The following is a 25,274-nucleotide window of genomic DNA, read 5'->3' as shown; positions in this document are numbered from 1 at the left end:
GGAGAGGAAGAAAGATGACATGAAAGACACTGAACAAGAAATAGGTAGAAAGCGAAGCAGAAGGGGTGGAGAGACGATGGAGGAATGAGAGCAGGGAAGCGAGCAGGAGAGTGAGAGCTGAAATGACAATGGGAAGTCTCCTTCAGTGACTCAGTATGCAGGCAGGCAGCCTCAGGGGGCAACAGTGTGGGATGAATACCAAGAGGCAGGATGACTAGGTGAAATCCTTGACTGGATAACCTCACCAGCTCCTTCAGCCACCCTCCTGGCATGCAGGCAATCCCTCGAGAGGGAGAGACAGCGAGAGGCGGGGTGGTGAAGGTGGGACATTGGGAAGTTGAGAGAAGAACAAGGGCAGTGCAAGGTAAAATGAATGAGCTCTTTATCTGTGTGTTAAGAGCGAGAAGGGATATATACATGCTATAATAGGCAGCAATTCCTCGCTATTCTATTTGTTGAGATGTACTCATAAAAACAGGTCATAAAGGATGTTTTGCCCTCTCTAGCACGCCTGCAGTCTCTTCCACCCTTTGATTTGCCTCACGCCCTCTTATCATCTGAACGTGACGATAAACCTCTATAAAATTATTCCCCTGCCTCCAATAAAAATAATTTAAATACGGCAGCACAGAGCCAGGCTAACCTGTGGCTATAATGTATACTCAAATACTCACTTTTAGTGTTAGTGTATTGCAGCAGGTTTCATATCTAACTCACGCACCAAGCCAACAACTACAACTTTATTCAGTCATTTTTTGTTCAAGCATCTTTGTTTGCCATATTTTCGGATACCTCTGTCCTTTCCAAGTGTAAACAGTAGCTGCCACATTAGGCACGCTTGCTGTGTTTTCCCCAGCCAGAAGTCACTTACCTGCCACCTCTGCGTTCAGCCCTGGTGCTCGCCTTGCCCCAGGTTGCCCGAGCACGTACTGTATCTGCCCTGCTGCGGATAACTGACAGCATAGACAGCTGCTGACAAGCTTTGAAACACACGCACACACACACAAACACACACGCAGCTGCTGACAGTCTGTCTTGCACACACAGACCCACCTTCCAAAATGAAGACAGAGAGCAGACCACCCATACAAACTCACTGTTTAAGCAATAATCCTCGGCCATTTGGATGGACTGGGAACTTGTGAACTGCTAAGTACACTCCATATTTGCGTACATAAGTTATTTATAACTGCGCTAACGTCAGTGAGACTGAGCTCTCAACTGCAGAGATGAATCAGAGTTACAGTAGTGTGAAGGACAGATGCACTGTTTCATCATTTCCTTACATCAAAAGAAACAGGAGTCAGTCAGCCTGTCCTATGGGCCACCTCCGCTCAAACCAGGATTCAGTGGTGCACTTGCTGTAATGTGAACTCAGGATGCTCTGGCAAAGCTAATTTAAACCTGCATAATCAGACTTTCTGCTGTAAAGATTGGCGCATCATCACCTTTCTAAAACTATTATGGCGAGCATTGTTGCAAAAAGTTGCTTGCAGTATTTACACATCCAGCAGACAAGGAGCAACATTAGCATTCATTTGGATTTGGATTTCCAGCATCCTCATCAATTTAAGTCCAATATTCACGCTCCTTATAGCTCCGTTTTTGGTCTCCACCCACTCCTGAGGGAAATATCTAACTTTGTCTGACTGCTGTTTGGTGCGGAGCAGGTAAGTGTGCAGCAGGTTTATCAGAGCAGGAGTGGGAATGAGGATGATATGAGCGCTGAGCGTGAACCAAAACAGCAATGTTGCTGCAGTAAAAGCAGAACAATGAAAGGCACGAATTAATGTTACTTATGTGTTGGTCTGTCAGTGCGGGCAACCCTTTCCACATTACATGTTGCCATTTGATCCATTGTTAATATAAAAATATCTAAAAATATTGATTAGGGCAGCATTAAAAACATTACATTATGCCAGACGTTATAGTAACCACAATCATGCTCTTTGTTGCCTCTTTGCCCCAGGTGATAGTTAAAGGGAGATTAATTAAGCCTGTTCAGTTTACAAGACCTGAAATGTTGTAAAATGGAGAAAAAAATAAATGTTTCCACAGAATATATCCTGACACAGTTTGGAAAGTGCACACAGATTTTGAATGCATTTAATATCTGAATTTATGTGAGCTCATTAGTGTGCCTCTTGCAGCCTCACTGTGGATAATTTCCCCTCCAACACCTGAAAACACAACTTTATTTATGAGTCTTAAAGCAGACGTATGACAGCACCAGAGTCAGGATTTCTCAGCAGCTCCTTCTGTTTTCCTGTTGTCTTTGTGATCTCTGTATCTTCCTACGATTCACTCTGTCTCTATTTCTGATCTGCTCTTCTGCACCTTCACTTCTCCACCATCTGTTAGCATGGGAGTCTCTGCAGCTCTCTTCATCTTAATAATAGCACCTTGGTGGGAGCTTAAGATGTGGACAAGTGGGGCAAGCAGTTAACAAAATGCTGGTTCAGCATGCTCCAAACTGGACCAGCAAACAGGAGGACTCATGTCAGCACATACTGCTGTTACCGTCGTAATCCCAGCGCCAACAAAAGGCAGCTTGGCAGTGATACTCACTTTACTACTGTAGTATCTCAGGGCCTCTGAAATGGCCACTGTGTGTTTCACCACTCCACTGTTCTATTTTCGGGCAGCTATCATCATCATCATAAGCATTACACTCTGCAGACAGACAGACACACATTAAGACTTGGCAGACTGATTTGAATCTTGCTAAAAATTACACTGAATCTCACTCTCCTCTCCTGCTTTCTGCACCACTAATATGCAAGTGATTACAGACACATTAATGAATTTTCATCTGTGCGCAAGTCTAAATGGGACTTCGTTTATCATAACAAATGCCCACCAAAATGATTTCACCCTCTTGCTGCAAATTTAATTTTGGAGAGCCTTGCAAAAGTATTGCTGCACTGTTTTGGCTTGTGTGATGTCCTCTAGGAGTACCTTAATGAGTTTTTTTTTTTGTACGAATGATTTGGGATGCACAGTGCTGCCTGTTGACACACAAATAGAAGATAAGGAATGTCTACAAGCCTGATTCCAAAAAAGTTGGGACGCTGTGTAAAACATAAATAGAAACAGAATGCAATCATGAACAAATGAACTGTTTACCGATGACGGTTTTTACAAAGTGTTCCCGAGCCCATCCTCACTCATACCCAATCATGACACTATCACCTGTTACCAATGAACTTTTTTACCTGTGGAATGTTCCAAACAGGTGTTTTTGGACGCATCGGACTCAACGTGTTTGAAACGTGTCGCTGCATCAAATTCAGAATAGGCAGATATTTACAAAAATCAATGAATTCGATGAAGTGAAACATTAAGTATACTGTCTGTGTCCTGTTTTCACTTGAGAATTATTGTTTGTCTGTTTCATTTATGTTTCGCACAACAGCCCAGCTTTTTTCGACGCGGGGTTGTACACGATTAAGTGCGTTCCACTTACAACAACACCTGGACAGTTGGTTGTTTGATCACCTCTGCTGTCTCGCGGGCCCTGATGACCACCTCCATTTCGTAGTCATTAACAGATGGCGTACGTGCGTCTCTGTGTAAATGGCTCATATTCCCTTGCTCATGTTTGGTCAGCCGGGCTATACGCTGAACATACACATAAGGAATACGAGCATACACAAACACACACTTAAATAAGCACACACAGTCACTCTCATACTTGGCACTGGTTCATCAGTAATTGGCTTCATTTAGAGGACAATAGCTGTTGGTGCTGAATAACAAAACATTAGGAATTAGACCCTATACTCCCATTGGTCTACAAGCTGCCAACCCTATTTCAGCCACTTTATCTCCTCTACCACTGGTTACCAGCCCTAACCGATACATAGCAGCCCACAGCTGATTCGGCACAGCTAGCCTTTCAGTCCAAGCCAAAGCTATTAATCTCTTTTTTTTCCCCTGAGCTGGGACTCTGTGCACTCCCAGTCTTACAGGAAGTCAACGATAGGTCGCAGACATGAATTTCTGTTAAACGTAGCTGTAATGGTTTAGATGATTATTTGACCTTTTCCTCTCTACTGGATGCAACCCTGTGGAGAGCTCAAATGGTAGCTGTAGCTAGTAATTATGACCTCTAATTGGACCTATCTACTGTAATTTCATGTGAAAGCATGCTATATACCAATTAACAGGACTTTGCTCGGAAATAGTTAGTTAATTCGGTTGTTTTTATTTTTTCAGTGCCAGAATCCCTGAAATAAAACCTCTTATCTGTGATGTTGTATCAATATCCAGCAGTGTGCCACTCTGTTGACAGTTTATGGGAGACTGAGTTTGTGCTTTCGAACAATGTTGATCTGAATGTTTACATGCAAATGAGATTCATATAATTATAGTGCTATCAGTTTAGGACAGGAAAATCTATGCTTATCACATCGAAATCCCTTTATTTACTGTCCCAGTCACCTTTTTCATCTTTTCCAAATTACACAGGCGGCAGTAGATGTTGTTCAACATGGATCAAATTTGGCCTGCGGCACAAAGAATCAACACTGAAATACAGCAGCATTTCTTTTTAATTAATCTTGCCGCTTACTGCACAGAGGTGACGTAAGAGACTGTGATGTTTTTCACATGCTGATTAGTTCAGCTTCACCTTTACAAGTAAGGATTTAACCTCTCACCTCCGAGTTCAGCTAAAGCCCATGTTGCATAGGCTTGTGTGATTTGAACATCTTACATAGTCTGTACAGGGTGTAATGATTTTAACCCTGTTCTGTGTGTGTGTGTGTGTGTGTGTGTGTGTGTGTGTGTGTGTGTGTGTGTGTGTGTGTGTGCGCGCGTGTGTGTGTGTGAGTGTGTGTGTGTGTGTGTGTGTGTGTGTGTGTGTGTGTGTGTGTGTGTGTGTGTGTGTGTGTGTGTGTGTGTGTGTGTGTTCAGGGCCGTAGGCCAGGCTACTTCTCCTTCCTGGATCCCTTCTCCCCTGGAGTCTGGCTTTTCATGCTTCTGGCCTACTTGGCTGTCAGCTGCGTTCTCTTTCTGGTAGCCAGGTAAGGAGCTCACCAGTAAAATAGACTCTGTACTGATGAGAGAAAGAGAGCACTGAGACAAACAAAGGGGGTCGAGTACAAACAGTAAGAAGACAAAAAGGTTTGTTTGGGTGTTATACGGAGGAGGAAACAGGTGTCTGTTCCATCGCTTCTCTTCAGTTGATCTTCCACATCACTGTGAAAGAGAGGTTCTCCTCCCAGTGGCAAGTCCCCAGCATCATACTGACACCTGCTGGTCAGGGAGGGAACTGGCACGACTGCAGCTGCAGATTATTACTGCTTATACAACGGAAACATTATTACATTACATTCTATCTTATGAGGACACTTTATGTACTTATGTAACACCATCTGGAACCAGCTTATCATTCCCCAAACAGGTTGATGTATTGCCTCTCTAAAGAGACTGTATAGGTGATGTACTGTAATTGCCATATGAACAACAACAGTAATTGTTTTTCCTGTTGATGCCAGCCACAAAAAGATCCCTTACTAATGCATTTTTAATTCCATTCCTGTTTCCAAAAATGACAGAAATAAAATCCAAAGTCGCTGTTTCTGTTCAAAAATACATTGCAAAGTTCATCTAGAGAAGCTAATATGAGGCTTCAGCAGTCTGAATTAGATGAATCTGGTGGGTGTCTATCAAATTTACAGTCTTTGTATTATGAATTTCCTTCTCTACCCGTTTGTTTTATGAATGGATCTTTTCAAAGCTGGTATGAACAGGGGGGATGATTAATGTTTCAATGTACATTTGGGGATGTGAGTATTGTAATAAGGTAGACTTAGAAAATGTGAAGCTGCCCTTCAAATTTCTTTTCTTTGCTTACTTTCTTCTTTGTAACTTTTTTTGGTTAATTTCAGCAGATCGGAAAGAAATCATGCGCTCGCTTCAAGACCGTTTTTAGCATCTAACAGAGTTGTCACCTAACTTTAGCTTCATGCGCTATTTGAATATACCAATTACATTTCCTTCACCCCCGCTGTTGAAGTTGGCAGCACATGGGTAAAGAAAAGCAGGTCGGCTCTCTCTCTCTCTAGAGAGCCAAGGTGACTTTGCACTCACTTGACTGTTTGAGCTGTTTTGCTCCTTGTCTATCTCTGCCTTTCTTTCTCCATTTCGCTCACTCTCTGTCTCTTGAGTTTTGCTCTTGTCAGAATACTTATTCCAACTTTCATTCCCGCTGTCATTAAATGAGGCCTCCTGTGATTCTCTCTGTTGTCTAACATTGTCTTGTTTTCCCCAGATTGACACCTTATGAGTGGTACAACCCACACCCCTGTCTAAAGGGTCGCTGTAACCTGCTGATCAACCAGTACTCGCTTGGTAACAGTTTCTGGTTCCCTGTTGGAGGCTTCATGCAGCAAGGATCCACCATTGCTCCCAGAGCTTTGTCCACACGTTGTGTCAGCGGGGTGTGGTTAGTATTGACTGCAGAGGCACACAAACATGAGTGAATTTGTGTGTTTTCAGCTTTCAGATCCACACATTCAATTCTGTGCTGTTTTAATTTCATGCTCATTGGTCCATCATGAATGCATTTCATCTTTGATGTGATCTTTAAGCTTCATTCCAGATTCACGGGACAAGGGCCCAAGATGAGATAGTGATGGCAGTTGTGCATGTGCATATGTGAGACATTCATTACATTTACATGCAGTCAATGTCCGGGTTAGCGGCGCGGTGGCGCAGCAGGTGGTGCGCGTGCCTCACAGCAAGAAGGTCGCCGGGTCGGACGGGGCCTTTCTGTGTGAAGTTTGCATGTTCTTCCCGTGCATGCGTGGGTTCTCTCCAGGCACTCCGGCTTCCTCCCACAGACCAAAAACATGCTAATTAGGTTAATTGGTGACTCTAAAATTGCCCCTAGGTGTGAGTGTGAATGGTTGTTTGTCTATATATGTTGCCCTGCAGTCGACTGGCGACCAGTTCAGGGTGTACCCCGCCTCTCGTCCATTGACAGCTGGGATAGGCTTCAGCCCCCCCGTAACCCCGAAAGGGATAGTCGGGTATAGACGATGGCTGGATGGATGAATATTTGGGTTATGGTCAATATTCGGGTTTCTGAAACATTCGGAATAACCTGTTTACATGCGTGAGCATTCAATTGGGATATCCTGATCAAAAAAGCGACACACGGAGAACATCACGACGCAATGCAAGTCATTTCAGCTTCTTCTTTCTGTATCCAAAAACAACAACAGCAGCAGCACGGCGGAAAATGAGCAGCCCGGGGCCGGTAGCAGTCGCCTTCGTTTGCGCTTTGGTGCTGGTACTGACCCACCACCAGTACTTGAGACTATTCTGTCTCACTTTCTTCATTAATGGAAGGCGAGAATGTGAAGAAATAGGAAATGGAGCCGAAGCTGTGCCATCCATATCCATGCTACGTGCACTCAAAAGACCAAGATTCCTTGCGAATAGAACATGTGCAGAACACAAATTAATGTTCCGTTCGATGGGGATATTCCGATAGGCGTATACATGACCAAAAATTCGGGTTAGAAAAGGAGTAACCCAGGGGTCATATTCGGAATATGAGCACATTCCGGTTTTTCAAAAGGGTGATTGGTGTTTACATGGCCGTGTGCAACCGGGTTATTGCTGATATTCCGGCTATGAAAGGGTTACTTGACTGCATGTAAACATAGTGAGTATCTGTGTATGTCTGCCTTTGCAGTTAAAACTTCACTTCCTTTCACCCAAACTGAGAATTGTCACCTTTATCCTAACACACCCACGCATTCATCCATCCACTGAAAATCCTGCAGTGTCTTCTCCTCTCAGGTGCGCAGTTATTTTAATCCTCCCACATGTTTCACCCAGACAATCTATCTTCATACACCAGCCTGTCCATTTACATTCTTTTCTACGTGAATGCATATGTTTTCATCCCCTTCCTTTCCTCCACAGGTGGGCCTTCACATTAATCATCATCTCATCCTACACCGCCAACTTGGCTGCCTTCCTAACAGTCCAGAGGATGGAGGTGCCGATAGAGTCAGTGGACGACCTGGCAGATCAGACGGCGATAGAGTACGGCACCATGCACGGAGGATCCACAATGACTTTCTTCCAGGTCAGAGGTTGCACACATCATTGCATGTGATGGATTGTGTATACACTTAAGTCACAGCCACGCGCATACGAACAGACTCACCTTAGAGCCCGTAGTGATCAATGGGCCATCATTGATGTTATCCTCCTCATCACCTCCCTGTCCTTCCTGTCTCCCTCCTCTAACCACAGGTTTTATCTGTTTCCTGTCTGTTCCTCACCACAACCAATTTCGTTCTACTCATGGAGATGGGGCACTGTCTAGTGCCCTAAGAGAGGCACACTGAAGTCCTCTGAAGTGTTGACCTTAGAGAGAAAGAGAGAGAGAGAGTTAGAAACGGAGTGTGTTACAGGGAGTGAGACAGTGAAGGATGATATTGAGGAAGGGAAAGAGAGACATTATCCTTCTCTTTCTTTGCACTCACACATCCACTGGACCTTGAATAAGTCAGGGAAGACAGGTAGAGAGAAAGTAGAGGACAGGTGGAGATGTTAAGTGAAGATTCTCTTCTAAATGCTGAGACTGCTCAAGGGAAAAAAGATTTGCTTAAGGAGAAACACTCACATTTAACCACATTGTACCTTTTGGAGAATCACAGAGTTTGAATAAATCCATCAGTGAAGAAAATGAATAAGGAAAAGAAATGAAAAAAACAATCTCCACCTCCGCAAAACTGAAAAATACATATCTGCAACTGATAGTCTTTTGTTTACTGTCTCCCACATCTGACGCTGTCTGCTTTTCCCGGCCGCTCTGCAGAACTCTCGCTACCAGACCTACCAGCGAATGTGGAACTTCATGCACTCAAAGCAGCCCAGTGTGTTTGTGAAGAGCACGGAGGAAGGCATCGCCCGTGTCCTCAACTCCAACTATGCCTACTTGCTGGAGAGCACCATGAACGAGTACTACCGCCAGAGGAACTGCAACCTGACTCAGATTGGAGGACTGCTGGACACCAAGGGCTACGGCATTGGCATGCCACTGGGTGAGTGGGGTGGAGATGATGAGGCAAAGAAGAGTTAAAGTAAGGAAAGAAAAAAGGAGAGCCTGACAGATATCTGCAGCCACGACAAAAGCCAGTTTATGGAAGAACTGGAGAGGAAAAGTTCAGCTGAAATGGAAGCAAAAAAAGCTGATGATTTGGCTTAAAAAACTGTATAATTTATGTTGAAGCTACGGGGAATGGAGAGAGCGGGGCATTAGTCAGAGGATACACCATAAACGTCACTTTGGAGAGTGTAATTGAAAGCCTCGGAAAAGCCAAACCATCAGCTGCCATCGTGGGGGAAAAAGATGCAAAAAGTGAGAAACTAAAAGAGACTCACTGTTGGACCTGAATAGAGCGACTGTTTCCACGCTGTGCTGGGAGAGGTGAGGACGGGAGAAAGGGAATTTGAGATTTTGTTCGCGTTGAATGTGGAACTGTTTCTGTATGAAGCTCTCACTGCTCTGAAAGCATAAACACAGGGCTTACTGACACTTTGATCTAGGACGAGTCAAACTGCAGGCAGGAGGGGAAAAAAACATACCTAAACGTAAACAAGATTAATTTCACTTCCTTTGATCTTTAAAAGATAGATAAAGTCAGTCTTTAGTGGATGATGTTCCGTACCACATGGTGTGATGTGACCTGAAGAACACTGCAAAATCATAGCAAGCCCCTATTCTTACATTTGAAATCTTAATATTACTTGTTGAAACAAAGTCTTCTAACGGAGTGACATCATTTCATATTTACATTTAGAGAAAGTCCCCAAAATGTCATTTGTTTGCACTTTGGTTCCACTCCATTGTACGGCTCGGCTCGGCTCGGCTCGGCTCGGCTCAACTCGACATGCTTTTGGTACCAGGCTCTTTGTAGGTGGGATCCTTTAGCCAATCGTCATAGTGATAATGCTGGGTGAAACTGCTGTGACATCATCTTCAATGCGACACAAACATACAGGATGGAAGAACATACAATGGCCTTGCGTCTGCAAACCAAAAAAAGCCAGGAGGGTCCGATCGAGGGGAGCCTCTCCATGCAGTGGAAACATGCAGTCAGTTTGGAGATTTTGTGCGCAGTTGTGAGCTTTGCCCCTGTCTACCCTGCAGGGTCAGTGTACCGTGATGAATTTGACCTGGCCATCCTCAAAATGCAGGAGGACAATCGATTGGAGATCCTTAAAAGGAAGTGGTGGGATGGTGGCAAGTGTCCAAAGGAGGAGGACCACCGTGCCAAAGGTTTGTCTCCGGTTAATCCTCGTTCCCCTTGTTCTTCAGCTCCATTTCAGCTTTTCCTTTGTCTCCTTTATCTGCCATTACAAATCCCTCCTCCCATCAGCTCTCTCTCACTTCTCCCACCATACCCTGTTGTCTCCAGGTCTGGGGATGGAGAACATCGGCGGTATCTTCGTGGTGCTGGTGTGCGGCCTGCTGGTGGCTATCTTCATGGCAGTGCTGGAGTTTGTCTGGATGTTAAGGCAGACGCCAGGAAATGAGGTGAGAGAGGGCTATCTAACCTGCATCTGCTTTGTCTCCCTCTCCCCTCCCTGCTACACTCCCCCTCACGGAGCTGCTAGGCTTTCCAGCTTCCAGCTTTGACAGGAAGTGTAGCAGGCGTCTTCTTCTTCTTCTTCTTCTTCCTCTGGGTTCCGCTTGACACCCAGCCTGCCTGCGTCCAGCCTATGCGACATTATCAGCACAAAACCAAAGATATACCTCACTTTTACCTCACACAGATTACATGCATATGATGATTATTTTCTATTTATAGCAATAGAAGACTACATAGAAATAATATCGTACATAATATTGAATGTAGTTTGATCCCATTGGTGGAGAATTCGTGCTTACAGGGTGCTGCCAGTGAGATTTTACTCATAGGAATAATTGTGATTGTTTTATCTAAGCCTTAATCCAATCATCTTTTTACTTAAAAGATGTCAGGCATTGTGTGCACATCTTCACTCAGTCAGAGACCAGAAGTCATTAATTTCATCAGGGGCTGAACGATGGACAGTGGAGGACTAGCTGTGACAACCAGAAGTTTAATAAGAGGCCATCAGTAACACCAGATGTAGGAATTAGAAGGGAGGATCGTTTTTTAAGTGTAATTTCTACTCAGCATAGAGAAGAAAAGCTCAGAAGTTATGGTATTTCTCATTGTGAAAAGTTTAAAGTGGTCTACACAGATAGTGTGTGATTATTATAATCCTAAGAACTGTGTTAATTAGCAATTAGAATGGCATATATATACACATATATAATCAAATACATGTAGCTTCATCTGTAGTGAGGACTAGAAAGCAATATGTGTCCAGTCTTGTGACAGAGCTCCTGCCGTATGGAGAGGAATTTTCAAAGGACAAAGGCCAGTTTAAATGATCAGTTCTGTTAGCGAAGGAGCTCTGCAGAGCTATTCTTGAGGCGGGGATGACAGTAATGAAAAAATGGCAGAGCGGTACATCAGAGAAAGATGTGCATGCAGTGTTCTAATTACTTCTGGTGTGATTCCTTTAAAACTTGATAACTGTCTTTTCAAATGAACTCCACACTGTGATTTTAATTCAATAAACATTCAGAATGTGAAAGTCAAAAACCAACTCATGTGATTTCTTCTTTTTGAGCAGCACAGATCGATGTTTCACTCTAACTTGTAAACCCTGGGTGTGTGCGTGCGTGTTTTTGTGTGGATGTGTGTGCGGGTTTACGCCTGTGTGCATCTGTATAGTTGTCACTGGGCTCATGTGTAGCTTGTGTGGATTGATAATTGGCCTCTCCTGTCTTGCACCTGAGCTGTAGCGTCATGTCTGTCATTGTACTTGTTTGCGTTTACATACTGTTGAGACCCAGTAGAGCACTCCATCATCAGCCCAGGAGATAAAACGTGTGTGTCACGTGTCTGTATGTGTCTGAAAAGTATGTTTAAAATTGCACATGTACTACTGTGTATGTTATTTTCACTGTTGTTATCTCTCTGTTGTTATCACTATAGAAATATATGTGAAATGTATGTTACGTGTCTGTGACGTCCATCAGTCCGTCCTGATCAAGTCAGTCAGTCAGTGAGTTGTCTGGCCTCTCTCCCTCTCTCTCCCTCTCTTATCCCCCTCTCCCCGATCTTTTTCTCCCTGTGTGTGTGCCTGCAGCAGTCAATGTGTGAGGAGATGCTGCGGGAGCTCCAGGGGATCGTCCTGTGTCGCGACAGCCTGCAGGTGAGGCGCCGGCGGGCGGCCTCAATGATGCGGCCGCGGCCCTTACCCCTGGAGGAGCGTCGGGCGCGAGCAGCAGCCGTCAGCCTCAGCAACGGCAAGCTATGCGGGGGCACCGGATTGCCTGAGCCCCTCTCCCACAGACTGGCACAGGAGGCTGCCCTGGTTGCGAGAGGGTGCAGCCACATCCGCATTTGCCCCGAGTGCCGGCGCTTCCAGGGACTGAGGATGCGTCCTGCGGGGGCCACCGGGGCCCTCCCGTCTCCCACACACAGTGAGGAGAGCATAGAGTGGGATAAGACCACAAATAGCAGTGAACCTGAATAACGCCCACCAATTCCAACAGGACTGACTTTCCCAGAAGCCACCTCTCTAATTTCCAGGGATCAGAGATCACATGGGTTTTTTTGATTCAGCCATTCGGAGTTTGATCTTAAAGGGCAGAACAATGCTGCGACCTTTGTTTTGCCCTAGAGGCAACAGCCAGTAGTCAGTTTTGGAATCTCCTTGGGTGAATTTTCTCTTTGGTCATAGGAGAAACTGATGAGTCTGTCTCGTTGTGGTCTGTCCCTGGTGGCCCTTTGTACCATGTGAAACAGGACGGACAAATACAGCTACGGGGCATTTGTACTATGCAGTATTTTCAGTCATTTATCATTGTGCTGTTTGTTTTTCCTTTTTAAATTATTTCTGTCCTCTGTTGGATTATCAGTACTGAATATTGTTATTCGATTGTTCTTTAAAAAAAAACTTTCAACAAGTTTCTTTTTTATCTGACAATTTACTGTATGAACGTATATTGCCTCTGAAGAGCTGCAAAGATGAACAGACTAATGCAAGGTCACCCTTCAAATCCTTTTACTTTGAAAGTGCCAAAAAACCCATAAGTATTATCTTGTGGCTGAAGAAAGCACCACAGCCTTGAGGAGACAACAAACTCAACCGAACGTAGAGAACAGAGACATACTGACACATGGACTTCTTTTATAGTAGTGATATTCTATTAAAAAATGTTTTAACTGTTGGTATCTCTGAAAGACAGCGATGCATGTCTGGAGGTGTTGGCAGGTGCTGACTGAATGATTAATTGCTAAAGTGGAGGCTGAAAGAATGATTTCCTGTTTTGAAGACCTGGTTAAAAACACGATGGCTCCACACGCAAACACAAAGACATCCGTTGATCTCCTTCTTCCTCCTCCATCTGTCCTGCGCACCATAACACATTTATTGTCTCATCACCTGTCCTCGCCATGATCTCTCACTTAAATATATACACACAGTCTCTCGCACAGTACACGCTCACCGTTAGAGACGAGAGGCTTTTCTCCATCTGACATATTTAAGAGAGATTCAGGTTCAGGGACCAGCAAGTGAAACCGAATGAAACCCAGCAAAAGTCCCTGGTAAAGAACGTTTTTTTATATCAGCACTTGACTTGAGTTCTTTGAAATGTCAAGGCAGTTAAACTTTTATTGAATGTGATGTTTTACACATTGCTTTTGAAGCGTGTTACAGCTCAGATCAGCCAAGATGCTCCCTGCCATTTTCATACTCTTGTTTTCACGAAGCAGAATGGAAAATATGAAGCTGAGACAGATTTTTAATGCATGTGAAGAACGGAACGGAAAGATGATTGAGTCAGCTGTTTTTGAAGGTGGTAAACTCAAATTGATTCACTCTTTAACATGTGGTCATTCAGTTTGTGTTGCCTTTATTTGCATTATATCAAACATACCTCCAGAGCTGCAACAATGAGAGCAAACCACCTACAACAGAATCCTTAGGTTACTTTGTGCATAGACGCTGTGTTTTCCCACTGGTTTGAAGGTGTCACTGTTTAATAGCCTGGCTGTGGCACAGCGGTCATCCACCTGTCTGCACTGCTCCTCGTTTATCTCCGATGTGTCTATCATTTTAAATCTACCCATCAGGTCCAGTCGCCATCGCTCCAAACTACACCACCAACTCGACGCAGTGTGAAGCATCACTCTCTGTTTCTTTCATTGGCTGTTTTCACTTTCTATCTTCGTCATATTTCACCTGCAGGTTGTCCAGGATGGAAACTGTCTGTAGATGTTCTTTTAAAGTAGAAACCGGGGGAAAGGAGTGAAGGATACATTGAAATGTCTGATCTGTTGATCATTGTCAATAGGTCAGACCTCCTCTTCACACGTCACAAAATCAAAATATATCACAGTGCCGACACAACTAAAAAAAACACACTCACCAAAAAATCACAGCAGAACAAGGCAGCAGCGTCTTTCTTTGACACATAAAGAAGACAACAAACACCTTTCCAAGTTCACAAAAGAAAGAAGAAACGAGTAACAATCAAAAAATGGGGGCGAAAATCCATAGAACTGTGGCTGCAAAGAGCTGTTGTTGAAAAGAGTACAAAACAGCAGACAGTAAGTTAACCCAAGAGTAACATCTGCAGAACAATTCAGCATCCGCAGCAATCCTGTAACTTATTATTGTTTCCAAATACGAATGAAAGGGGACCCAAAAGGCTTTGAACCTTACCCCGCAGTTTTGCCTCACACTTCTCCAGTGGTAACAAATGTGATCATTGACGGAGGATTGACTTAAAGATTGAGAGGAGTATTTTCCACCTACGATAACAAAAATACAGTTTCTTTGCGGAGCAATTAATCCTAATTATAAAGCTGCATTTTCAGAGGTCATTCACCGTGTTGAAATGTGTTTATGTTGATGCAGAATCATGATCAGACACATTTGTCACGCTGTCACCTTGTTGAATCATTCAGTCATTTGTTTCGTCTCGTCATGTGCACACTAACATCCACCACATATGAATCCACCCACACTGCCTCTACATTTTCTGAAGCACCTGTTATGAGCAGCCACGATAGGTTTGCTGTTTCAGAAGCTGGTGAACATGTGACACTGCTGGATCAAGCGCTGATAGGCCTGGAGTGAGCTGCAGTATTAACACAGTTGTACTAATACAGAATTTTCAGTGAGTTGATGTTTCTGAACATTTGAGTGACTGGAATCACAAATAAGGGGAGTTTCTATTAGAGGGAATTTTTTTCTCCCACTTGCCAGTTGCTGAAAAAGTGTTTCAGGACTTCAGATGGCATTTCAGCTCAGGTCTGCAGTGAGTGTAAAATCCCAGAAGAGCGTGCCGGTGTTTGAAACAGCATTGAATCTGCTTGATTCTGCACAGAAATGAATGGAAATAGCAGAGGCTTTATGTCATCATCTGCTGAAGCGTCAGTAGTGCCAATGCGCCTAATCCTCAAGTAATGAACTATTATTGTCCTGCAGAGGGTGTGTAAATACAGTGTGATCCACGGGGCTCCTCAGTAATGGTCCAAAGTGTTGTAGCAGTCATTTGAAGTTGATTATGTTAATAGAACAGAAAGCTGCAGACCTACATGTGTGTAATGTTTATATGGACACATTATGCCATTTAGACACATACGGACACAGATTGTGAGCATAATGCTGAAAAACAACTCCTCGCAGACAGTTCATGTTAGCTTTCTATATTTCTTTATATAATAACTTGTTAGAGGCAAATTGCCGAGCAAATAGCAAAGACAAAAAACTCACATTTCATTACCAGTTTTATAAAAGAAGTTTCTATCCATTTGCTGAATGTCACTGAGAAACTCACGAGAGTAAAGAAGGCTCTTGCTGCACCCGATGCTAACTTCTTAAACACTAAAAACATTTACAGGGGTGCTAAATCAAGCGTAGTTGGAATGAGATTGCCAATTACCTTGAAGGCACGAGGAGCAGTTGAGTAAGAATTAAGACAAATCCCACTGAAACACTGGGCGACCCTCGCTGGGAGACCACTGAGAGAGATGGCAGGGTTTGGCTGCTATATTTTATATGCTTTATTTTCTTATGTTATGTTTTTATTCCATTATAAATACATTTCTTAAAACAACCTCTGCTCCGTAAGGGTTCTGGTTTTGTCTTTTCTTTGCTCTGATGTATTTGACCTTCTCAGCTGCTCAAATCTGTCATGCTAAATAGCGCCTGAGTGCACTTTGTCTCTCAGATTTTTTTTTTTTATTATTCGCTGGGAAAAATATTCAGATGGTGCACCTGTTTTGTTGTGACATATACGCATGCTGAGAGGCATTATGAGGATGTATGGCTTTCTAGCTGAGTAAACATGACGATAGCTGAGTGAACCAGAAGGAGCTGATGCATCTACCTCTCGTTTCTCTCCCATAACTGAATTAACGTCTGCACTCTTGTGAATCAGTTCAACAGCTGAGAATTTGTGTGGGTGGGAAGTCTTAACGGAGGCTAATGAGTTTAACAACTCACTCATGTGCTATATACGCATCCCCTCACCCGTAGTCCATATATCACTGTGATTTTCACTGGATATTTCTCTCTCTTCAGGGTAGCGCCACACAACGCCCTGCATCTGATTTATGTTTTAATTCAGTCTGCCGTTCTCTCTCCCTCCCTCTCTGAGTGCCTGTCTCACAATCTTTCCACTGCAGGATTAGAGATGACAAGTTTTGTCACCAACCCGCATGTCACAGAGCATATCTGCAGCACACACACCCGCATAACTCTTACAGGAGCGACATGCACGTGTAAACACTCGCCGCCACCTGTGTGTCAGTGCTGTGTCAAATTTATTTCATCATGCTCCTGCTTCTCTTTCTGCCTCTGGTGCTCCAGGTCCATAAATCCAGTGCACCTCTACCCACCGCTGCCTAGCTGCTGTTGGATTTATGGAGCCCATGATGAGCAATGAGTGCCTGCAGAGGTGTGTGAAAATCTACGTCACTCCTCATGCTTACCCAGTTGTAGCACATAGCAATACCAATTTCCCTGTGGTCGATTGTTATTCTGCAAGGATTTAGGAGCTACACCGTGCTGAGTCTGAGGCATTTTGCCACCCTAACTGCTCACATCCCATACTTGAAGAGAGAATTTCTTATCAGCCCATGCCATGTAAATATTTTTATTTTTTATTTTTTTTTTTTTTTGGCATTTCTCTCGCATGAATTTCAGATTTTTTTTTTTTTTTTTTTTTTTTCACAAGCTCTGTGTCCAGTTCTAGGAAGCCAAAACATTAAAGCTGGGATGTATAGAAATGTTAGAATATTGTGGGTCTGTAACTGCATTCAGTATTTTGTTGCTTTTTAAAAGCAATTGTTAAATCTATTCCTACTGCCAAGGTTGCATCCCTTTGCCAGACAATTGCTGTCTACGCTCCAAGCAACAGATTTCCCAAGGTTAACAGCATGCGTGTATACATCTGCCCCATAACAACCATTAATGAGCACTGGACCTAAGAACACCAACTGAAAGACATAACAGACTATCAGTGGAAACTACCTATTCACAGCGAGACTGGTGCACATTTTTAAGTGAGAGCTTTCCTATTGATTTGCTGGCAATTAATTGCAAAAATGTTTGTTGTTGTTGTTGTCGTGTACTCAAAGAGAAGGATTTCAGAGTGCAAGAATTCTCTCCAAGGTGAGATGCTGTCAAGGCTGTTATACAGCCTTTTGTTCACTGACAGTTGTTGTTGAACATATTGACCAAAACATCTTGGCATTGTTTGTCTTTCAGAGAAATAAAATGGAGCTTCATTTACTTTGTGTTTCGTTCCCTCGCTATTCATTCCTGCCTTGATCGATGGCTCGCAGAAGGGGAAGCATTGATCACCTAATTTTGTGTGTGTGTGTGTGTATGTGTGTGCGTGCGTGCGTGCAGGTGGGTGACGGGGTTTAGACTGAGAGTGTGCCTCCATGGGAAATCATAGTGTGGGCATCTTGATTCATCGGCTGCAGGCCATCTCGTTGCATCATTACCCAAACGTTGAACAGAGACTTTAGACAGCCAAGACAAATTCCAGTGGAAGTGCAGCAGCCAGCGCTCATTGTCAGGTATTCATCAGAAAAATGAAAGAGCCTTTAGTGTGGAAATCAGTCAACTGGGCATAAAGCATAATAAATCCACTTCTTCAGGTGTCCTACAGATAAAACAGTCACAAACCTCAGCTGTGTTGAATGTGGGAAAAAGTCTTCGTTGACCTTGGATTTAGGTTCCAAAGATAGAAGTCGTATCAGCCACTTTCCATAATGCCTCCACTTTCAGCATCATTTTTCTCTGAGCAAATGCATCAATGACAGCAGCCAAACATTAGCAGGCTTCAGATTAGAATCACTTCATTCATCTTGGACGGTGTCTTATTTCTTTTACGGCCTGCTAGTTGTGCAAGGTAACACACACAACACACAATTTCACATAAATTACTTTTCACGTTGGCTCAACCAGCTTCAACGGTAACATGCAACATACGCACTGATGCATTAGTAATAGCATAATATACAATAATATCAGTCACAGGGACCATTTTCCTGCAGAACAAGTACTTTTTACTTTTGATACTCAACATATATCTGGGTGGTAACTCTTAAGTACTTTTACTTAACTGGACTGAATGCAGGACTTGTACTGGAGCATTTTGATCTTTGTGCATTGTCACTTTTACTGTCTGCAGTAGAAGTGCTTAGTGAGTACTTCTACTGCTGCCTCCTGTGTAGCATTCATAGAGTAACATTTCCATAAGGGGAATATTAATATAGGGCACAGTTTTGTTTTGGTGTTTTTTGTATTCCCCCACTAACAGGTGCATGATGCTCATCTCATTTTGAGCACTGGGATGACAGCAGTCAACCCCATTAAACCCTAAACAAACAGAAACACATACTCTCTGAAGGCAGCTGCTCCTTGTGGTTTGAGGAGAAAATATTGGTTTTCAGATAAAGGCCTCTTGAGTTCCTGTGTTAATTGGTCGTTAGAACACAGAATTATCTTAATCCCCGAGTAAATGATTCATTACCCCACAAATGAGAGGCTAAAAAAAAATTGCACTGGGCCATGAAAAAGGCGCACAAATGACAGCCTTGGAAGTAAATCTGTTTATCTGGCTCCCCGCAGGGGAAGTCGGTTTTTATCGATGCTGCCCAGCTAAATCATATTTCCTGCATCATTAACTGTTATTTTGCCTTTTTCTTGTTATTGTCTATCGCTAGTCTGCCACATATTGAATATTACTTTTTGTTTACTTTTTATACTTTCATCTCTCCTGATTGCTGTTTTGTCACAGATGTGGGCTGAATGAAAACACTGCAGTCTAGTTATATTACAGTGGAGCAGCGGTGGTCTCCTATGGCTCTGTGGTTCACGTGGCCAGTTTCATCTTACGCTTTCTTGCCTGTTACCACATTTGGCTTCTGGTCCACTGACTCAGCATAAAACTCAGCCTAAAAATTGTATCTACGTTGCCAGCTTTGCTCAGATGCCTACCTGTTGTAAGATCATGGTAGTGTTTACCTTTGTTTGTGTACAGCACTGTATACTCTCACCCAGTATCCCTCATACATGGTAGCATAGTCCTCCCATACTTTTTCTTGACTTAAGGAATATATTGACTCAAACAGAACAGAGTATACCATCTGTTTACACATATAAAATACAGAATACACAGTATAAGTCTCTGGCCGTCTAACATATTCTGGTCACCATGTCCCCGATGGTAAACAGTCATTTGCTACATCTAGTGGGCATTATACAACATTACAGACACTACAGGGTGACCCACTGAATGCATGCATAGATGGCTCAGCCTGGTTTGTACTCTGGTGGTAAAATATTCTATAATAACAGCATCCATCCGCGTGTTAGGCGCACTAAATGATGAGCTGCAAATTGAAGCTGTTGCGGATGTCACTTTCATTTGATCCAAACACGGATGCAGCAGTCTGATCCAATAGAAGCGAGCTGTAGATCTGAAATGAAACAAACGTGTCTCACTGAGAGCAGCAGCTGCTCCCGTTTGTAAGGTGCCTGATCTTCAGATGTCCAGTGCATTCAGGCCAAATTCAGAGAGCAGTTCCTTGTAATTTTGGTGAAGGGTTGTGCTCTTGTCCTGCCAGCCCCGTCGAGCCACACACAGCTGGGAGGACATGCTGTCCACAGTCTCCTGCGGAAAACATCAGAGAAAATGAGATGCAAGCAGAAATTTTCGCTTGAAATCACACAGTTGTCCGACCTGATGTCCCTCCCTCCCCTCGGCCACCTTTAACTCTGATGAGTTTCAGGAGCAAGTTGATGAGAAGAGGCCTGCTGTAATTAGATTCTGTGTCACACTGGGAAAGAGAAAAATAATGATAATTACATATTAAAATCTTTGTTCTATAATCACAGGCTGAGCGCTCGCAAGGCTGCAGGCTTGACTACTTATCTTTGAAGATCTGTGGGCTGAAAACGTGCATGCACTGTCAAAATACTGCTGCTACAATCTGAATGTTTCTACCCTGGTTTGAAGTAATATACTTTACCTATAGGTTAGCACAACATTGTTCGTCACCATTGTGGATATTGTAAACTTGAAACAGCTCTACAGCACAGTCCAGTAGGACCAAAGATCCTTACACCAACAGCAGATTGATGATCTGTGGCTCTGTAAAGCCAGAAAGTCCTAACAAATCACAGGAGAACACACTGTTAATGTTCACCTTTGCTTACCTGTCAAATGTTGACAGTTAGGTGAAGGCTGGACTGTTTTCATGATGCTTTTTGTTCCACAGAGGGCTGTATGTGATGCTGGTGAGTACAATGTTATGTTAGCCTTTAGGTTTATTGGACAAAACTATGACAGTAGGACCCAGGTTGTGGAAGGGTTCTCTTTCATGTGAGTCACAGAGCAGCATTAGGAAAGCAGGTTACAGCGCTGCATCAGTTACAATACATAGTAATCGTTCAGTTTAACATAGGCTTTGCCTTTTAAAGGCGCTTAAGAGCAAAACTTGATGACACCCTGCTGTGCCCTTAAAGCCCCCATGAAGGGTTGCAGATTAGAACCAAATAGACGCAGACAGTTTTCATCAGGATCGTTCCATTATCTTACAAAAAGTCCCGTCACAACAGTTTGAAAGTTGGTACAATCATGTAAAAATTCTTACGCAGCAGCTTCAACATGACAACTGTAAGTCCCATCGAGTAGCTGGCCTCACGCTGGACTGTGAGAAGTGCTGCTCCCTGCCCATCATCTCTGCTGAGCTAAAGCAGAAGTGGAGTTCACACTATGCTGATGTCACTGCGAGACGAGGGGAAAGTCTAAACCACATGAAGCCACCACAGAAAAGCGCATGAGAAATGTGGCCAAAGCTGCCCTTTAACAGCGCATGGTGCGTTCATCCTAAGTGGTTTGGCACATGCCTGTGCATACAGGTTCACAGGGCATGGTGCCTCAAGGATGTCTGGTCAGACAGACAGAGGCCTGTTAGTGTTAGTGATCTTCCTTATATTAGCTTTCATGTGAACTGGACTGCGTTGTAACTCACGAGCAGGATCTTCTCGTAGTCTCTTTCCATGTTGTCCAGCTTGTGTTGGAGGTCAGCTATGGTGGCGTTTTTCTCCTGTTCCACCTGCTCACGCTGTCTTCTCTCTCTCCTCAGTTCCTCCTGACACAGGACTAGACAGACAAATGCATACTGACATGCCGTCACTTTTGATTTGGGACTCACTGCCCATGTCTTTATTCATTTAAGTATAGAAATGTATATATTCATACCATGCTCTTCCCTCAGCTGGCTGACCTCCTTCTCCAGCCTCTTCACCCTGTTGGTCAGCTCTGTCTGCATGGTTTTGTACTGGCGACTGAGGTCTAGAAAGACATTTGTGTCAATGATGTCCGACTTAGCCTTCATTGCTAATTCACTTTGAAAGGCTAATGCAGCAATCAGCTTAGGCACCCAGCTAATTAGACTTTTTGTTCCTCAAAAATTACCCTAACCTTGGCAAACACGCCCCTTGTCCTCACCCCCAGAGGAATCCACGCATTATTTCAGGTTATTAAAAGAGAGACTAATTGTTGATTCATGCCCCGTCTCTTCCGTACCAGAGCTGATGTCTCTGTGGTCTTGTCTCTCGTGCTGCAGCTTCTGCTCCATGTCCCTCATGCGTCTCCTCAGGTCAACTCTATCAGACTGGACCTTTAGAACTGACTCAGTCTGTAAGGCTGTGGTAATCACACAAACACATGCATGCATGAATATAGACCTGTGGCTTTTTTTTCTTAAGCAGAATTGGCAATAACCCTTTGCAGAAATACTCCAGTTACAGTTTTGCGGTCAATATTTTTGCTTTAACATGTAATTTACTGCTGCAGGTGGTACAGATGGAGCTAGTCGAGCGTCCACTGGTGGGTGAAGTATTCAGGTACTCCATTCCAAGCATTCAAAAACTTGCTTTAATAAAAGTATTATCAACAAAATGCAGTCAAGAAAAAGTACTGATGCAGAAACATGGCTCCTTTGATTGAACTACATTATGGTATTACTCTCAATGACAACATTTCCTCCTTTCCTCCATGTAGTGGAGTAGAAGTAGAAAGTGGCACAAAGTAGTACTAGTAAAGTACAAATACCTCAGAATCACGCTGAAGCACAGTTTTTGAGTAAATGCATCTAGTTAACTCCAACTACTTTAAACAGTAACATATGCACTTAGAGTATGTTCCGCATGTAAACCCTTTATCTGAAAAGTAATATTTGTAATAATTCTACCATCAGAATTTAGATTAGAAAATGATATATTTTTCCCATTTCAAACATGTTTGAGTCTCAGCCTGGTCTCACAAAATGGAAATATCAGAGAAGAGTGCTAGTAGGACTGCTGCTCATATAAGTAAATGTATTTATACATTTACTCCGTTTTTTTGGTATGATATATGTAGTGTTATAATGATTTGTCAGTTAATCAATAAGCTGATCAACAGATAATCACAACTATAATTCCGGTAACTGAGTTTCTGTATACGTCACATATCAAGCAAAAAGGCCAAAAGTTTCCTAGTTCCAGCTTATCAAATGTGACGGTTTTCTGTGTTTTCTACAATTGCAATTTCAGCTTGAGTTCTGGACTCCAGAGAAATTGTTAGGGAAATTTTTCACCATTTTCTTCCACTGAATAGACTAAATGATCAATAAGTTAATCAATAATGAAACATGGTACATCAGACATTACCGCAGCAGAACACGGAGTAAGACAGGGTATGGATTTGTACTTTATTAGGAGTGTTATTCATTAGTTTGCCCCTGGATGTGATATACAGCACACATGAATAACAAAGGTCTGTGACTAACATATAAACATAACCTGCATTACATAAAGCAACTGAAAACTGCTGCTCACCAATGTGATCCTGTAGGATGGCTATATCCAGAGTACTGCGCCTATACTTTGCCTCCAAGTCATTTTCCCCTGCAACAAGACAATAATACTTGTTAGAAAAAGCATGATTTTAGACCAGAAAATGAAAAAAAAAAAAAAAAAAAAAATCCTAAGCAAAGTTACTTCTTTCTGGATCCTTCTTTGTGGTCTTTTTTGTTTTTTTCTTTGGAGACATGTTTGCTTCCTGCAAGCTGCCTGTTGACACCTTAGAGCACACAAACCAGACACTCGCGGGCCACACACTGACAACACACAGGGATGAGCCTTTGTTGCTGGGCTCTGGTTGCTGAGTGAGTTCCCATGGCACTAGCTGTTCAGCTTGATTGATAGCTGATTGACTTCAATAACAGCCAATCACAACTTGACTGGGGCGCCGTTGCCTTTTTAGCTCGTGCACACAGGCCATGTAATCGGATCCGCGCTTTTAGTGAGACATGTCAAAGCGTCCTTTGTTGTCAGGGGTGACCAAGGCCAGCGCTGCGAGCATTCAGGGCTGCATTCAGCATCCCTTGAACGTTTCATGAATGCTGTGCAGGCAGAGGCGCGCGGCCGACTACATTCATCGATCGTGAACGCGCAGAGGGAAGGCGTGGAGTTTGGGTTTTTTTTGGGGGGGGGGGCGAACGGAAGGGGACGTACAGGAAAGGAAAGGGCCACACATACACGTCACGGGGGGAAACAGAAAAATACTGGGCAATGTTTAATTCCCACATTTATTTATTCGCCCCTGTTCCCGTGTATGTCCGTGAGGCTTTCGCAGTTTTTAGTGCAACTTCCTCCCCCTCTCATCGGTGAGTGCTCTCTGTCGTCAGCCTCACAGCCCGCAGAGGAGGGCTGACGTTGTCACACAGCCGCTGAACTTCCCGTCAAGAAACGGCACAGGCGAGAGGAGCTGCTGCCGCTCACGAAAAAAGGGGAACGACAACGGGGTTTGTCAAGAGGAGAGGGCGCACTCCAGTCCGCAAGGCTTCTGGGCAGAGAAACGGTGCCATTGTCCTCCAGCTGAGGGCGAGCAGAGACAGGTCTGGTGCTCTGCTAATTAGCCTGCGTGGGTCCTTGTATAGACCGAGCAGCGCAGCTAGCTGCAGCACACAGCGGCTTGCACGGGGTTGAGTGAGTGAGGGGTTGTCTTAGTCACAATCGGGACATTTATCTGACAGACTGGTGTTAGGTTTACTGATGGGGTCCTTTATCCGATAGTCACCCGTCCCTCCCTCTACCCCCCGTCGGACCCTGGCTCGGATTCGCCAGTCGGGCGCTGTCCTCGCCGGGGGGTGCCGGATCACCATCGCCCGGTCCAGCTAACTCCAGGCGGCGGTTCGGTCCCACTGACCCCTGCCCTGCCTCGCCTGTCTGCCGCTCTGGCCGACCCTAGCCGAGCCCGAACATGGCAGGGAACCTGAAGAAAGGCGGGGGGCTCATCGGAATGATGAAGGATGCCTTCCAGCCACACCATCACCACCTCCACTCCCATCACCAGCCCGGGGCCGTGGACAAAAAGACGGTGGAGAAATGCTGGAAGCTGATGGATAAGGTTCGTAAGTTAATGCTCAACGTTAACTAGCCGTTAACGTTAGCTATCGCCTTGCATGCCTACGGCGACTGCTAGCTAACCGCAGCTAACTAGCGATAAGCTAGCTAATCTTCGTCTGCTGCAGGTCTGGCGTTGCTAACGCTAACTTAGCTAGTCAGCTGGGAGAAGACATGGTTAGCTAATTTGCTCTCTTAAATTATATTGTTTTGTA

At 43.9% G+C, this 25,274-nt stretch overlaps 3 protein-coding genes across 5 annotated transcripts in view; 2 read left to right on the top strand and 1 right to left on the bottom strand.

Annotated features, from left to right (window-relative positions):
- grik4 (glutamate receptor, ionotropic, kainate 4) overlaps positions 1-16,451 on the top strand; it is a 274,826-nt gene extending 258,375 nt beyond the window's left edge. For all 3 annotated transcript variants that reach the window (XM_070969982.1, XM_070969980.1, XM_070969981.1), the window contains 7 exons: positions 4,918-5,027; positions 6,278-6,451; positions 7,942-8,107; positions 8,846-9,071; positions 10,181-10,309; positions 10,449-10,567; positions 12,217-16,451. In XM_070969982.1, the coding sequence (XP_070826083.1) occupies positions 4,918-5,027; positions 6,278-6,451; positions 7,942-8,107; positions 8,846-9,071; positions 10,181-10,309; positions 10,449-10,567; positions 12,217-12,606 (1,314 nt within the window). In that variant the 3' untranslated portion in view covers positions 12,607-16,451. The remainder of the gene's footprint in view (positions 1-4,917; positions 5,028-6,277; positions 6,452-7,941; positions 8,108-8,845; positions 9,072-10,180; positions 10,310-10,448; positions 10,568-12,216) is intronic.
- A 3,254-nt stretch (positions 16,452-19,705) lies between these two features.
- On the bottom strand, positions 19,706-23,764 carry drc12 (dynein regulatory complex subunit 12 homolog). Its single transcript, XM_070971055.1, has 6 exons — positions 23,653-23,764; positions 23,491-23,559; positions 22,196-22,315; positions 21,869-21,961; positions 21,639-21,769; positions 19,706-20,275 (listed from the first exon to the last, which is right to left on the bottom strand). Exons 1-6 carry the CDS (start codon positions 23,702-23,704, stop codon positions 20,147-20,149), a joined length of 594 nt encoding a protein of 197 aa, XP_070827156.1. The 5' UTR covers positions 23,705-23,764; the 3' UTR covers positions 19,706-20,146.
- Positions 23,765-24,333: 569 nt separating this feature from the next.
- The window catches only part of cbl (Cbl proto-oncogene, E3 ubiquitin protein ligase), a 37,893-nt gene continuing 36,952 nt past the window's right edge, over positions 24,334-25,274 (top strand). Inside the window, exon 1 of the mRNA XM_070970330.1 lies at positions 24,334-25,063. Within this exon, the coding sequence (XP_070826431.1) occupies positions 24,917-25,063 (147 nt within the window). The 5' untranslated portion in view covers positions 24,334-24,916. The remainder of the gene's footprint in view (positions 25,064-25,274) is intronic.

This window comes from Chaetodon trifascialis, chromosome 9, assembly GCF_039877785.1.
Source record: "Chaetodon trifascialis isolate fChaTrf1 chromosome 9, fChaTrf1.hap1, whole genome shotgun sequence".
NCBI lineage: Eukaryota > Metazoa > Chordata > Actinopteri > Chaetodontiformes > Chaetodontidae > Chaetodon > Chaetodon trifascialis.
Note: the sequence above shows the minus strand (reverse complement) of the source record. Positions and strands in the feature narration are given on the sequence as shown.

Bases quoted from the DNA above. Each gene is read 5' to 3' on its own strand.
- drc12 (XM_070971055.1), bottom strand. From the start codon at position 23,704: ATGTCTCCAAAGAAAAAAACAAAAAAGACCACAAAGAAGGATCCAGAA. The intron at 22,316-23,490 runs GTGAGCAGCAGT...TGATTACCACAG, and splicing joins CATCCTACAGGATCACATTG to CCTTACAGACTGAGTCAGTT. The intron at 20,276-21,638 runs GTGAGTTACAAC...TGTTTTCCGCAG, and splicing joins ACTACGAGAAGATCCTGCTC to GAGACTGTGGACAGCATGTC.